At 36.8% G+C, this 13,922-nt stretch overlaps 1 protein-coding gene across 3 annotated transcripts in view; it reads left to right on the top strand.

Moving 5' to 3' along the window:
* The window catches only part of PTPN3 (protein tyrosine phosphatase non-receptor type 3), a 330,496-nt gene that overhangs the window by 200,754 nt on the left and 115,820 nt on the right, over positions 1-13,922 (top strand). For all 3 annotated transcript variants that reach the window (XM_050937681.1, XM_050937682.1, XM_050937680.1), the window contains exons 12-13: positions 5,504-5,676; positions 13,066-13,200. In XM_050937681.1, the coding sequence (XP_050793638.1) occupies positions 5,504-5,676; positions 13,066-13,200 (308 nt within the window). The remainder of the gene's footprint in view (positions 1-5,503; positions 5,677-13,065; positions 13,201-13,922) is intronic.

The raw sequence follows: 13,922 nt of genomic DNA, 5'->3' as shown, positions 1-13,922 counted from the left end.
TTAAAAGGCCTCTAATAAAGAAATGTGGATATGGTGGGCCTCTGCATACCAAGTGGGACCCATAAGTGTGGTTGGCACACCACTTCAGGGGGTGCACAGGGCTCCCAAATGTGGTTGCTTTATTTTTGGGAGAAGGAGAGGGCATAGTCAAAGCCTACCAAAGATGGATGTCCAATAATATAAAAACTATTTCTACTAATTAATTTCTACTAATTCTACAGTTGCTACTAATGTATTATTTGCAAATATTAATGGTTTATGCAAATAAATTTCAACTTGTGGTTGGTTGCCATCTGTTCACTTATTCACTCTGAAATATTTGTGGTGAGTAATAGGTCACTGAAGTCACAAAGTATTATTTCTGTTCCCTGATTGGATGACTGAAATTCCAAATAATGAACAACGGATGCTTTGTTAACTTATGAATATTCTTGTTTGCATATGAATAGTACCATACATACGAATAGTAGCAATTCCCAAAACAGTCATGTGAACAAAATCCCCTTTGTGTTAATGTTTATAAACAGCGAATAATAAAAGAAGTGAATGTGGTCAAACTGAGCAACCAGTTGGCACTTGAACAAATGCATTTTTTTAATATTTAATCAGCTCTAGAAGTAGTTATCACTTTAAACATATTTGTTCACTACATAAGAGTTCTTTACTACTGTCAAAAAAGTTAGTTTACACATTCAAGAGAGCTGCGTCAACTTTGAAAAGGGCAGTGTTCTCAAAGTTCATTCTGTTGAGAAGCTGCTTATCTTGTTGAAAAATGACAGTCTGAAAGCTGTGATTTATAACTATCCACATCTCTTAAGTTGTCATTTCCTTGTGTTTCACAACAATACGCAATGATCATAGTAATGCAAATGGCATCACACTTAAAGAACCACAAGGCCTTAAGGAAAATAGGACCAGCTGTGTAACCTTTGTCTTCCTTGCTTTATATGACAAAGCAAACCAGGTGCACTGTTAAGTCTCCTCTCCAGATGTATTCATCGTTGTCAAATATATATGTAGGTCACAAGTGAAGGGGGATATAAAGCAGCCAATTCTGCATCCCAGTGATATGGATTGGTCTCCTGCTAATCTCTCTCTTAATGAGAGGATATGTTTACCTTGAAAAACCTGTTTTTTCCAAGGGAGGTGGGACAATTAGGCTGCCATTGGCCTTCTCCAGAATTTCAGGCGGCTCAGGTGGGCTTTAGGGGGGAGGTGGCTGAGTATATTTTAGTCTTTGGATTTATCAAGCCTCCACTTCAGAGTTCAGAAGCAAAGGGTTAAATAAAACTGAGAGGAAAGACAGAAGATTGGGAGGAGGAGGAAAGACCAAAATGGATGGGGAAAGCACAACAAGGAGTAGATTCCACAAACCACCTAAGGCTTAATGAGTAAGGTTTCTTTATGGATCATGATGTTGCTACAATGTCTCAGATTTTTGTATGCCACTGCAGTATTTAGATGGATGGTATTTCTTGAAAATATGGAGAAGGTGCTCAAAGGCCATGAACAGATGCTCATTTAAGACATTTTTATGCACTTCAAGCCTGTTGATTCATGACTCATCTTAATCCCAAATCCTCCTTCTTTTTCCTTTTTAATACTTTTTCTCTTCTTACGCTTTGTGTGTGTCTTCTCATGCCAGCTGTTCTGGAGAAACAGCTACTCATCAGTTCTTTCCTCCTCACACTTGCTGATCAGTTATCTAATACTGCTGATTCTATTGAAGAACTGATCAGAGGATGGGGAAGGAATTGATTAATCATATAGTGACCATGGGCAGCAAGTTCTCTGGGCCTGGCTCCAGCAATGTTTGGGGCCGGGTCTCTCCCTCGGCCCCGCCCTCCACCCCCCCAAGCCATTTAAAACAGCCCAGGACTCCCACTCACCACTGGTAGTGCAGCACAGCAGAGCTGAGCAGCTTCCTCCCTGCTCGCTCCACATGGCTGCCAGTCCACTCCACTCCATCCCAGACCCTGCACCCCTCATCCCCTCCTGCAGCCCCAGAGCCTGCACCCAGCGCCCAAGCTCCATTCCAGAGCCTGTACCCCAGACCCCTCTCCCCCACCCAAACTCACTCCCTGAGCCCAACCTCTCACCCGTCCTGCACCCCAATCCCCTGTCCCAGCCCATGGACTGCACTCCAGATCACCTCTCAGAGCCTTAGGCAGGTGTGGGTGGAGTTTGGGGCATGGGGTTTCGGGGGGTGGGTTCTGGGCACCACCAAAATTTCTAGAAACCTGCCACCCCTGATAGTAACTGATGCTACTAAAGCCCAACTGTGATATTTGGGTTTAGTTGAAGGTGTAAGATGTAAGACTGGGAGTAGAAGCCATGCTTGCTTACTAGTAAACATTTTGAATGCTTCAAAAAAGTGAAAAGTTTTTATCAAACTTGTTTGTTGCTTACTGAACACTAGCCAATGTAGCTATATTTTTACATACATTAAAATTTCACTAATTTGCTATTCTGTAAACACATCTGCAAATCTTCTCTAATTGTTAGAGGCATCACTTGATTAATCAGATTACTGACTGCTGGGTTTGTGTAGATTTTGGAATTACAGAGTACTCCCCATTAACTCCTGGAAGCCCGCAGTTACTTTCATTGCCCCAGCACTCAGTCCACAAACCTCTCTAATTAACACTACGGTCCTCACAAATTGTGAACTATTGAAATCCAAGGATGCTAGAGTCTGATCTTGCAAAGGGATTATAAACATAGACCCCTACATCCACTGTAGTTCCTTTGACTTAGTAAGATTCTGTATGGGTTTAATGGTCAGTGACTGTGGATCCCTTTGAAGGATTATGCTCTTGGTGAGCAAAAAGTCTTTTTTTCCATTAAACATTTTTTTCATTCATTAATAATTTTTTAAAAGTTGACTGGATCATCTTCAAGCCTTCCAGAATGAGATAAGAGTGAGCAACTGAATTTTTTCAGCACACAAAGGGAGCTTTTCAAAGTTATCAGTGACTGCAACTGTGGACTACAAATGTTTTCTCATGTCCAGCAAAAATTAAAGTAGGAAATACTAGGTAAATTTCATCCCTTGCCTTTAAACCATGCATTTTTAGCATAAAGTTAAACTGCAATGTTCAAGTCAACAAATTCCTATGGCTAAAAATTAGTATTACAGCTGGACAAAATTGTTTGCAACCTTCCCTGCATTGGTCTTCTTTTGAACAAGTATGTCAATTTAATCATTTTTAACCAATATTGCAAGTGAGCCATCAGTAGGATGCTAAGAAATGCCAGTTGCTATTAAATTTTTTGTTACTAATGCTTAGCAAAAATTTCCCTCCAAACTTCACAACACTTAAGTTTAAAAGTGTAACCACTCTAATAGAAATATCCATGATCACCAAATACTGTTTTAGTTCCAGTATGATTGATCAACATTTAAAAACAAGTACATTATTCTTTTCTTGTATAAACAGATCCATATTAAATGTTTTAAAATATATCTGAGGAAAGATGCATGTTAGACTGACTGTGAAACAGATTACCATTTAAAATGTCCACATACAAAGTGCCAAATCCGGCTCACCTTTCTTATGGAGATGTCCTAATAGGTTTGCATACGTATGGTTTGTTATGAATAAAGTGATCAGATTTAATCAGAGTGATTAAAGTATGTGGTATTTAACAAGCAGTAGTTGTGAGATGTTGGCTCTCTATATGTGTTTTAGCTGGTAGGGGACATTTTAATAATTAGGGTCTACCCCAGTTATGAACTCAATTGTTCGAAAGTGTGTGAAAGGTGCCAATAAGATGTCAGAATAATTTATAACAATACATAGTGATAGAAGAAGGTACAAAACGAAAATAAAAAGATTAGATTAGTCCAAACAAAAGTGTCTACTGATACCGCCCAAGGATTGTGTAAAGATTGTGACTGTAAACAAAAGATAGAATTGGAAATTAATGAACCAAAACTGGTGTGTGGGAAATTAGGCCTAATTTGTGGACAAAATAATGGAGCTATGAACTTTTCCAGCCATCGCCCCTTTTGGAAGTCCTTAAAAGAGACTTTGGGGGAAATCATGACACTTGGTGGGATAGGTGAACTGGAAGAGTGAGCTTTACCATCATGACTTCCACCCCAACCATCTGCTGGGACCGAGGGATCCACCATGAAACTGTTGGTCCTTTACTGTCCTGATTGCAAAAGGCATTGTGACCAGACTGGGTCAAAGTGAGGGAACTAAAGACATCTTCTACCAGCCTTGGCTGAGTCCTAACAGCACCTGGAATGTGAGATTTGAGTTCCTGCTGTCTCTCTCTCCGTTGTGTGTCCTTTTCCTTCCCCCGCCTCTTTTCTCTCTCTCTCTCTTTTTGCCTTGTATTTAATAAGAGTATGGCTTAGCCAGCCATGATTGCATCTTTTGCAGAACTGCCGAGAACCTGTGATCAAAGGGGCGGCTAAAAGCAACATGTTAAACCGCCTGAAGCTGGCGTAAGATTGCTAGGTTTCAAAGTGGCTGATAAGACTGTATGTTGTGCCTGTGTATCTCTGGAAGCAAGGCTGCAAGTAAGAGGCAGCACCAGAGAAAACTGCATTTTCTATCTTTGGTATTCTTTTTTTATCCCTTTCTCTATGTGTTGGTCTTATTTTGCCTTCGGAAAAGCAGCATCAAGCTTAAACAACAACAGCATCTCCAGCCCGTCTCAAGTATTTCTCTATGTATCTTTTTAATAAAAAATTTAAATGATTTTTAGTGATGGATTGTTGCCATGGAACTAAGCAGACCAAGGTCTCTGTACACAAAACCTTGAACCTTGTTAACTGTTCAGTTTTGTGCAATAACAGGGTTATGTTAGCACCTCTGACTCTCTGGACCTATTTATTTTATTGAAATTAATGCAACAGTGATACGATGGTGATAGCCTTGTTTACAGTGGTCAGTACCATGGTCAGTGCTGTAAACTTCTGTAGTATGCTTTTTGGGACGTCTCTCTCTATATCTTAAGTAGATGCTATCACAATTAATTTAAGAACTGTTTTGAGTCTGATTTGGATTATTTCTAAACAGATCTTCTGTTAGAATGTACTCCACATTGAATTTTTGTTTTTCCCTAAACAATGTAGGCATATAAAACTCAAGTAAAAGATTTTTTTGTCTTTAGTTTTGGAAGGATCGTTGTATGAAGATCTGATATCTTAACTGACATCTGAGCAGTTCGATAAATTAAGCAGATTCCACAGTTTTGTCAATGATATTTAAATTTGTAAAATGTGGTCAGAAAAGTGATTGTAATACATCTTTGACATTTCAGATTGGTTTTCCATCAATGAGTGTTTTACTACTTGAAAATAGTTTATGGAGCCATCAGTTTTATGTTGTTCTGTTGATTGTTTTGCACTTACTGTTGACTTATCAGTTTAAAATTACTTTTAGTTGCAAATTGCCTGTTAGCTTTACTTGATTTTTAAATCTTTCTCTTAATATTGTCAATCTGCATATTCTATACTGATACATAATGCATTTTATTATTACAGAATGAATCCAGAGAACATATAGTTGCCTTCAACATGCTAAATTACAGAGCATGCAAAAATCTATGGAAATCTTGTGTAGAGCATCACACGTTTTTTCAGACGAAGTCGTCACTACCTCATGAAAGAAAGATATTGTCCCATTATTGGACCTTTGGTTCTAGAAACCCAACAAAGTGAGTACAGTGCCTAAGGACATGACTTTCTATATAAGCAATTTTAAAGATGAAAAAATTACATTTACTTTTAATAATCTCAGGTTATATTAATAACAGAGGTAAGGAAGTTTTTTTGCAATATTGTTATTTTTGACATTCATAAGAAAAAAGAGTAGACAGAAAAATACACTAACGAAGCCTGCATAATTCAAAATTGGTTTGAGTTTAAAACTGAAATCTGTATCATGCTCTACAGTAAGTAATGCTCTACATTAGATAGTATTTTCAAAAATATATTTTCAATTCATCTTTTATAATACATTAGGATCTACCCTAATACTTGGATGCTATTACCAAAGGAATTAATGTTTTCAAATTATTAGGAAATAAGTATAGCTGGAAGAGACTGAGGGGGCAGAGGGAGCAATGGAATGCAGAACGTATCTAAGAATTTGGAACTTTGGTGGGTGAGAACCCCTGCAACACAAGCTCTTCTAAATTCAGTATAACTGTGTAAAGATGGGAAGTTTCAACTCCCTGTAGTAAGTGAGCAGCAGGATCTGCTGGCTGCTAATTTTCTGAAGAAATGAATGAAAGTCTATTTTTCCAGTCTTCTGGAATCTCTCCTGTCTCCCATAATTTTCCAAAGATAATAGCTAGAGGCTGAGATACCTCCTCTATTAGCTCCTTAAGTATTCTAGGATGCATTTCGTCAGGCCCTGGTGACTTGCAGGCATCTAACTTTTCTAAGTGATTTTTAACTTGCTCTTTTTTTATTTTTTCTTCTAAACCTACCCCCTTCCCATTAATATTCACTATGTTAGGTATTCCTTCAGACTTCTCGGTGAAAACCAAAACGAAGTCATTAAGCATCTCTGCCATTTCCAAGTTTCCTGTTACTGTTTCTCACTCCTCACTGTGCAGTGGGGCCTACCCTGTCCTTGGTCGTCTTCTTGTTTCTAATGTATTGATAAAAAGTCTTCTTGTTTCCCTTTATTCCTGTAGGTAGTTTGAGCTCATTTTGTGCCTTTTCCTTTATAATCTTGCCCCTGAATTCCTGTGTTGTTTGCCTATATTCATCCTTTGTAATTTGTCCTAGTTTCCATTTTTTTGTATGACTCCTTCTTTTTATTTTTCAGATCATGCAAGATCTCACGATTAAGCTAAGCTGGTCTTTTGCCACATTTTCTATCTTTCCTACCCAGTGGAATAGCTTGCTTTTGGGCCCTTAATAGTGTCCTTTTGAAAAACTGCCCACTCTCCTCTGTTGTTTTTCCCCTCAGTCTTGATTCCCATGGGACCTTACCTGTCAGCTCTCTGAGCTTACCAAAATCCGCCTTTCTGAAATCCGTTGTCTCTATTTTGCTGTACTCCCTTCTACCCTTCCTTAGAATTGTGAACTCTATGATTTCATGATCACTTTCACCCACGCTGCCTTCCACTTTCAAATTCTCAACAAATTCCTCCCTATTTGTTAAAATCAAATCTAGAACAGCTTCCCGCCATCGGCCCCAGTACCTTTTTCAACTTTCTGAAATAAAAAGTTGTCTACAATGCAGTCCAAGAACTTATTGGATAGTCTGTGCCCCGCGGTGGTATTTTCCCAACATATATCTGGATAGTTGAAGTCCCCCATCACCACCAAATCTTGGGCCTTGGATGATTTTGTTAGTTATTTAAAAAAGCCTCATCCACCTCTTCCAGCTGGTTAGGTGGCCTGTAGTAGACTCCTAGCATGACATCACCCTTGTTTTTTACCCCTTTTAGCCTAACCCAGAGACTCTCAACACGTCCGCCTCCTATGTCCATTTCCATCTCAGTCCAAGTGTGTACATTTTTAATATATAAGGCAACACCTCCTTCCTTTTTCCCCATCTATCCTTCCTGAGCAAGCTGTACCCATCCACACCAACATTCCAATCACGTGTATTATCCCACCAAGTTTCGGTGATGCCAACAGTGTCATAGTTGTATTTATTTACTAGCACTTCCAGTTCTTCTTGCTTATTACCCATACTTCTCGCATTTGTATATAGACATTTAAGATACGGATTTGATCTTGCCTCCCAGTTTTGCCCTGACCCTCCTTTCTCTCTGCCATTATAGCCCACGCTCCCTCCTATTTCCGACCCATCTCCCAAGTTTCCATGCTCCACTTACGTATGGGCTTTCCTCACCTGTCCGTTTGCTCACCTTTCATATGGTATTGTAAATCATACCATATGAAAGAGTTGTTCCGTGGTTCTTATTTGCAGGTACAGTTTAAGCTTCAGTATGTGAAAATGTGCTGTTTGTCTGTCATTCTAATGGGATTAATAATGCCTCCATGGCACTTCTAGAACATAAGTATTAAGGCTACAGATTGAGCTTCTCAAGAATTTATTTGATGAAGGGACAAATCTATCTTCCTTGCGCAATAGGAGTCTTGTAATGAAAAGCATAAAAGGATGATGCACTGTAGTGATACTCGTATAAAATATAATCTTCACCCTTTCTAAATTGCTACTATAAATACTGATAGTTATAGCATGTAAATCTGTGCAGTTTATTTAGTACTTACAGGGCGGGAAGCTCTTCCCCCGCTCACCCAGTGTAAAACTATGTAATTTGGTAGCCAGTAGAATAAAAACATCACAAATTAGGCTGTCTGGGATTGTATTCGTAGAAGGTACTCAAACAAATATATAAATTTATTTGAAAGTAACTTCACATTTTAAGCTTATCTAGCTTGAGGGATTTTTGTAGACAGTTTAAAAAACAGTTTAAAACAAAAATAAAAAATAAAACCAAACCTTTCAAATCTTCCTAGTTTGCACAGTTATACCTGCTCTGAGAAAAGAAGCATATGATCTAGTTGCTGTACATATTGCATCTAACTGCAAAAAAATTTTCTTAAGAATTTTTTATATTAAGGTAAAAGACTTTTTTTTTTTTTTTAAATAAATTGATATACCCATCTTTTGCGGCAATTGCTAGAGAGGTGGTAAAGTCAAGTAAACTTAGAGGAAAATCCAAGGATTGAGGGTACTCAGAGGACTTAGTCTCTTTTGGAGAACTCATGATCAAAGTCAATTTAGGGGAAAAAATTGAAAAATCTAGAAAACATTTTCTCAGCATTGGTTATAAAGTGTTTTTAAATCTGAGATATTTGTCATTTATTAGATACCAGGGCCATCAATTCATCACAGTTAATTCATGCCATTAAAAAATGAATCGTGATTAAAAAATTAATTATGATTACTCATAGTTTTAATCGCACTGTTAAACAGTAGAATACAAATTGAAATTTATTAACTATTTTTGGATGTTTTTCTACATTTTCACATATATTGATTTAAATTACAACACAGAATACAAATTGTACAGTGCTCACTTTATTTTATATTTATTACAGATATTTGCACTGTAAACATGGTAAACAAAAGACACAGTATTTTTCAGTTCACCTCATGAAAGTACCATAATGCAATCTCTTTATTGTGAAAGTGCAACTTATAAATGTAGCTTTTTTTTGTGAAATTAACTGCACTCGAAAACAAAACAATGTAAAACTTTAGAACCTACAAGTCCAATCAGTCCTACTTCTTGTTCAGCAAGTCACTCAGACAAATAATTTGATAAAATGCAAAGAAGGTATCAATGTGAGGTTTCTAAAAGATAGCTTCAGCACTCAACCCAAGGTTTAAAAATCGAAAGTGCCTTCCAAAATCTGAGAGGGATGAGGTGTGGAGCATACTTTCAGAAATCTTAAAAGAGCAACACTCTGATGCGGAATTACAGACCCCGAACCATCAAAAAAGAAAATCAACTTCTCCTACTGGCTTCTAACTCAGATGATGAAAGTGAACATGCATCAGTCCTCACTGCTTTGGATTGTTATCAAGCAGAACCTGTCGTCAGCATGGATGCATGCATGTCCTCTGGAATGGTGGTTGAAGATGAAGGAGCATATGAATCTTCAACACGTCTGGCACATAAATATCTTGTAATACTCGCTACAACAGTGCCATGCAAACATCTGTTCTCACTTTCAGGTGGCATTGTGAACAAGAAGTGGGCAGCATTAGCTTGTGCAAATGTAAACAAACTTATTTGTCTGAGTGACTGGCTGAACAAGATGTAGGACTGATTGGATTTGTAGGTTCTAAAATTTTACATTTTTTTATTTTTGAATGCAGTTATTTTTTTGTACATAATTCTACATTAGTAAGTTAAACTTTAATGATAAAGAGATTGCATTACAGTACTTGTATGAGGTGAAAGGTGCAATGGTCTCAAGTTGCCGTACGGGAGGGCAAGGTTGGCTATTAGAAAGACCTATTTCACTAGGAGTGTGGTGAAGCACTGGAATAGGTTACAGAATCTCCATCCTTAGAGGTTTTTAATCCCGGCTTGACAAAGCCCTGGCTGTGATGATTTAATTGGGGTTGGACTAGATGACTTCCTGAGGTCTCTTCCAACCCTAATTTTCTATGATTCTGTGAATTGAAAAATACTGTTTCTTTTATTTTTACAGCACAAATATTTGTAATAAAAAATAAATATAAAGTGAGCATTGTACACTTTGTATTCTGTGTTGTAATTGAAATCAATATATTTGAAAATGTAGAAAACATCAAAAAATATTTAAATAAATGGTATTCTATTATTGTGTAACAGTATGATTAATCATGATTAATTTTTTTAATTGCTTGACAGCCCTATTAGATACTGTACGAAACGCTTTTCATTAGGAAGTTTGAGGTGCCTTTCTTAAAAGTTGGAGGATTTTGACAGTCAACCCTTTCTCCATCTTTTTCCTGACACTGCATGTGTAAGTTTAAAATATTTTCCACTTCTCCTGGATGCTGTTGGCAGTCTTGTGCGGTCTTCATGTGTTGGGTTCTATACTTCAACAAAGCACATTCATTAAAAGCCTTATTATATATTTTAAGCAAGCTACCGTCTCCTTTTCAAGAGTGGTAAGCACTCCGTGGCTCCAGTTTCCATCAATACATTGAATATGAAAAAAAAACTAGAGATTTCTGCCATCTGTTTACGTAATTAAAATTATTTTGTCAGCTTTAAAGAACTTTATTAAATTATCTTATTCCATTTAAATGTAAGATTTTTTGTTTTCTGCCCAAAGAATGAACTGTTGCCAATCACATGGCCTTTGTCTAAGATAATAGACTAGCTACTGGAACTCTTATCATTCTGGGATTTGAGCCAGAGCAATTACAGTACACATGGCTTCAGTTTCAGTAACAAGGTGAGCACATAAACTTTAAAAAATGGATAATAGCCATGGGTTCTAAGGGAGATTAGCCCCATCCTAGCAAATAAGCATGGTTCTAAAACAAAAAAAACGCCAAACACCCTCAATATCCCCCATTCCTCCATTTTCATACAAGTCTTCAAATCAAACAGCATGATGGAATATCTTAACTTGATAGATATCTTTTTTGAGATTCAGATTGGTTGTTTTTCTAAATGATCTGCTCTAGGAATTATTTTGGGGAAGTTCTATGCCCTGTGTTATACAGGAGGTCAGGTGAGATGATCACAATGGTCCCTTCTGGTCTTAGAATCTATGAATATGAGAATAAGATACATTCAATTCCACTTCCATTTGTGCTTTTCAAGTCAACTTTGAAATGAAGTTTAAAACCATAGATGACACATCCTTTGATTACAACTAAAAGCACCCAATAGATAAACTTAGTGTTTAACTACCATGTGTCCTGGAGAGCAAAACTTGTGGAAAACTAAAGATAATTGTTTTATTAGAATGAGGGAGAATTGTTTATATCCATCAATCCACTGCACACCTAGATAGTATTGTGTGCTAGAAAACCATATGCTTCAGGCTTCATAGCTTTGCAAAGGTATGAATCTTAACCCATGCCATGCAAGTTCTGTCCAGCACAGAGCCAGAGGGTAGATTCTTAGCTGATATAAACTATCACAGCAGGAAAAGAGAGCTGCTTCCATACTTAAAATTATTTCCCTCTGTCCTTTTGTTATGTATCACAAATTGTCCCTGAAGAGGAAAAATAAAATGATATTTTTTTGCAATATGAGCTCCTGAATTTTACAGGAAAGAAATGGTAAAATGGTCAGAAAATAAAAAAGGAAGGAAAACACCTAAATAATGTATAGCATTCAGGAAACATACTGCAGAAATCTAAGGATCTTACTGTGGGAATTTAGATTTAGTGTGATCTGGACAATTGCTGTAAAAGCAGTGCTGTTCTGAGTAACCAGTTAGAGTTTTAAGGTAGAAGAGCTCATAAATCACAAAATCTATGAATCCATCCTCTGTGGTGGTGGAATGCTGGGAATCACTGCTTTCTAATGATATAACATTTATCTGCAATGATCATTTGAGAAAATGGACCTTATATTTTCTGATCCTTCGTTTGAGCACTACTTATTTTTGGAACGGTTCCAGATCCCAGACCTCACATCACTGTTACCTCCTCCACTCCACCTACAGTTTTCATGAGAAGTGTAGGACTTTATCCATGACTCACTCTTTAATGCAGCTATCTTAGCAGTTGTTACCAAAGAAATTAAAAAAATTAGCAACCTGTCTCCTGCTACTCTCTCTGCTTGCTGCTGTTGACTTAATAAGCAACCTCAGTGGAGCATGGCATTTCTTTCTGGAACTAGGATAAAAATAAAAAATGAGTTGTGTAGCTAACCATTAGCTAACATAACATTAAATAAAAAAACACATAAACAAGACTGTCTATAATTCACCATAATGCTCACTCCCCCTACCCCACCAACCAAATTACTGGGTGTTAAAGCTGATTGTGCCATTATTGCTTTAATAAGCATATGAAAACTTACTCCTTCTAATAGTTACACTAATTGGTGTGTATAAGTTCCATAGAATAACATTGGAACAAACATATTTAAGAATGAGGCTCTTAATTATGTATATATGCATTTCCCTATTCTGCCAGTTGTTATACATACAACTTCCAATCACTTAAATGAGAATTGCATGTAAATAAGTACTGCAGAACCAGATCCTAAATGAAGCAAAAATCTAAAGTTTTTGAGAGAGTTTAGGCAATGAGGAAATAAAATAATGACAGCAATAAAATTATTTGTCAATAATTGCATCTATTAACTAGATTGGAATTCAGATTTCCAAAACAAAGGAAGAGAGAAATTTCTATCAATCCAATGTAATAAAAAAGAAAACAATTTGGACATGAATTAATGAACCAAGGATACCTTGCTGAAATGAAAATGATTGTTTTTCTTCTTTTTGGAGTTTTGAAGCATTTCCTTTTAATTGTTGAAACTACAAAAGGCTTAATTGGTACTTATGAAATTAATTTTCATAAATGTAACTGATTTTAGTATTCTATGTAAAACAGTTATCTAAAGCGTGTTTTTATTTCATTTCAGGTCTGTAAACAGCCACTACTGCAGAAAAGTCATAGGTGGGATGGTTTGGAACCCAACTTTGAGGAGATCTTTATCAGCTGAACATCTGGAGACCAAAAGCCTGCCTTCTCGGTCTCCTCCTGTTACCCCTACTTGGTAAACAAAGTTTCAGCCTTACAAAAAATAAAGGCAAATTGCTCAATTTCATTGTACATTTACAAAACAGGCCATAGTATATAATTTAAAATAGTCTGTATATATATTTTTAAAAGTCTGTTATTTTAAAACAAATAATCTACCAAGGAAGGTGATCGTTATATTATATTCAGGGAAAAATCGATCAGTTCATTTCTTTGCCAAAGCACATTTGATTTACAGGTTTCGATTTATTTGCTGCACTTTGTACATTGTATGGTCACAAGATTTTCAGAAGTACTTTATGATCATTAATATCATTCTGGAGTGTATTAACAGCAGTGTTGTATGTAAAATGCAAGAGGTAATCATCCTCCTCTGTTCTGCACTGGTGAGGCCTCAGATGGAGTACTGTGTCTAATTCTGGGTGCTACACTTTAGGAAAGATATGGACAGCTTGAGAGAGTCCAGAGGAGAGCAGCAAAAATGAAAAAAAAAGTTTTAGAAAATCTTATGTCTGTGGAAAATCTAAAAAACTGGGCATGTTTAGTTTTGAGAAAAGAAGACTGATGGAGTGACATGATAAGTCTTAAAATATGTCATGGGTTGTTTCTAAAAAGGAAAATTAATCAATCCTTCTCCATGTCCTATGAAGGTAGAAGTAGTAGCAGTGGGCTTAATCTGCAGGAAGAGAGATTTAGGGTAGATATTATGAAAAACTTTCTATTAGGATAGTTAAGCAC

This window comes from Gopherus flavomarginatus, chromosome 2 (genome assembly GCF_025201925.1).
Source record: "Gopherus flavomarginatus isolate rGopFla2 chromosome 2, rGopFla2.mat.asm, whole genome shotgun sequence".
NCBI classification, from domain to species: Eukaryota; Metazoa; Chordata; order Testudines; family Testudinidae; genus Gopherus; species Gopherus flavomarginatus.
Note: the sequence above shows the minus strand (reverse complement) of the source record. Positions and strands in the feature narration are given on the sequence as shown.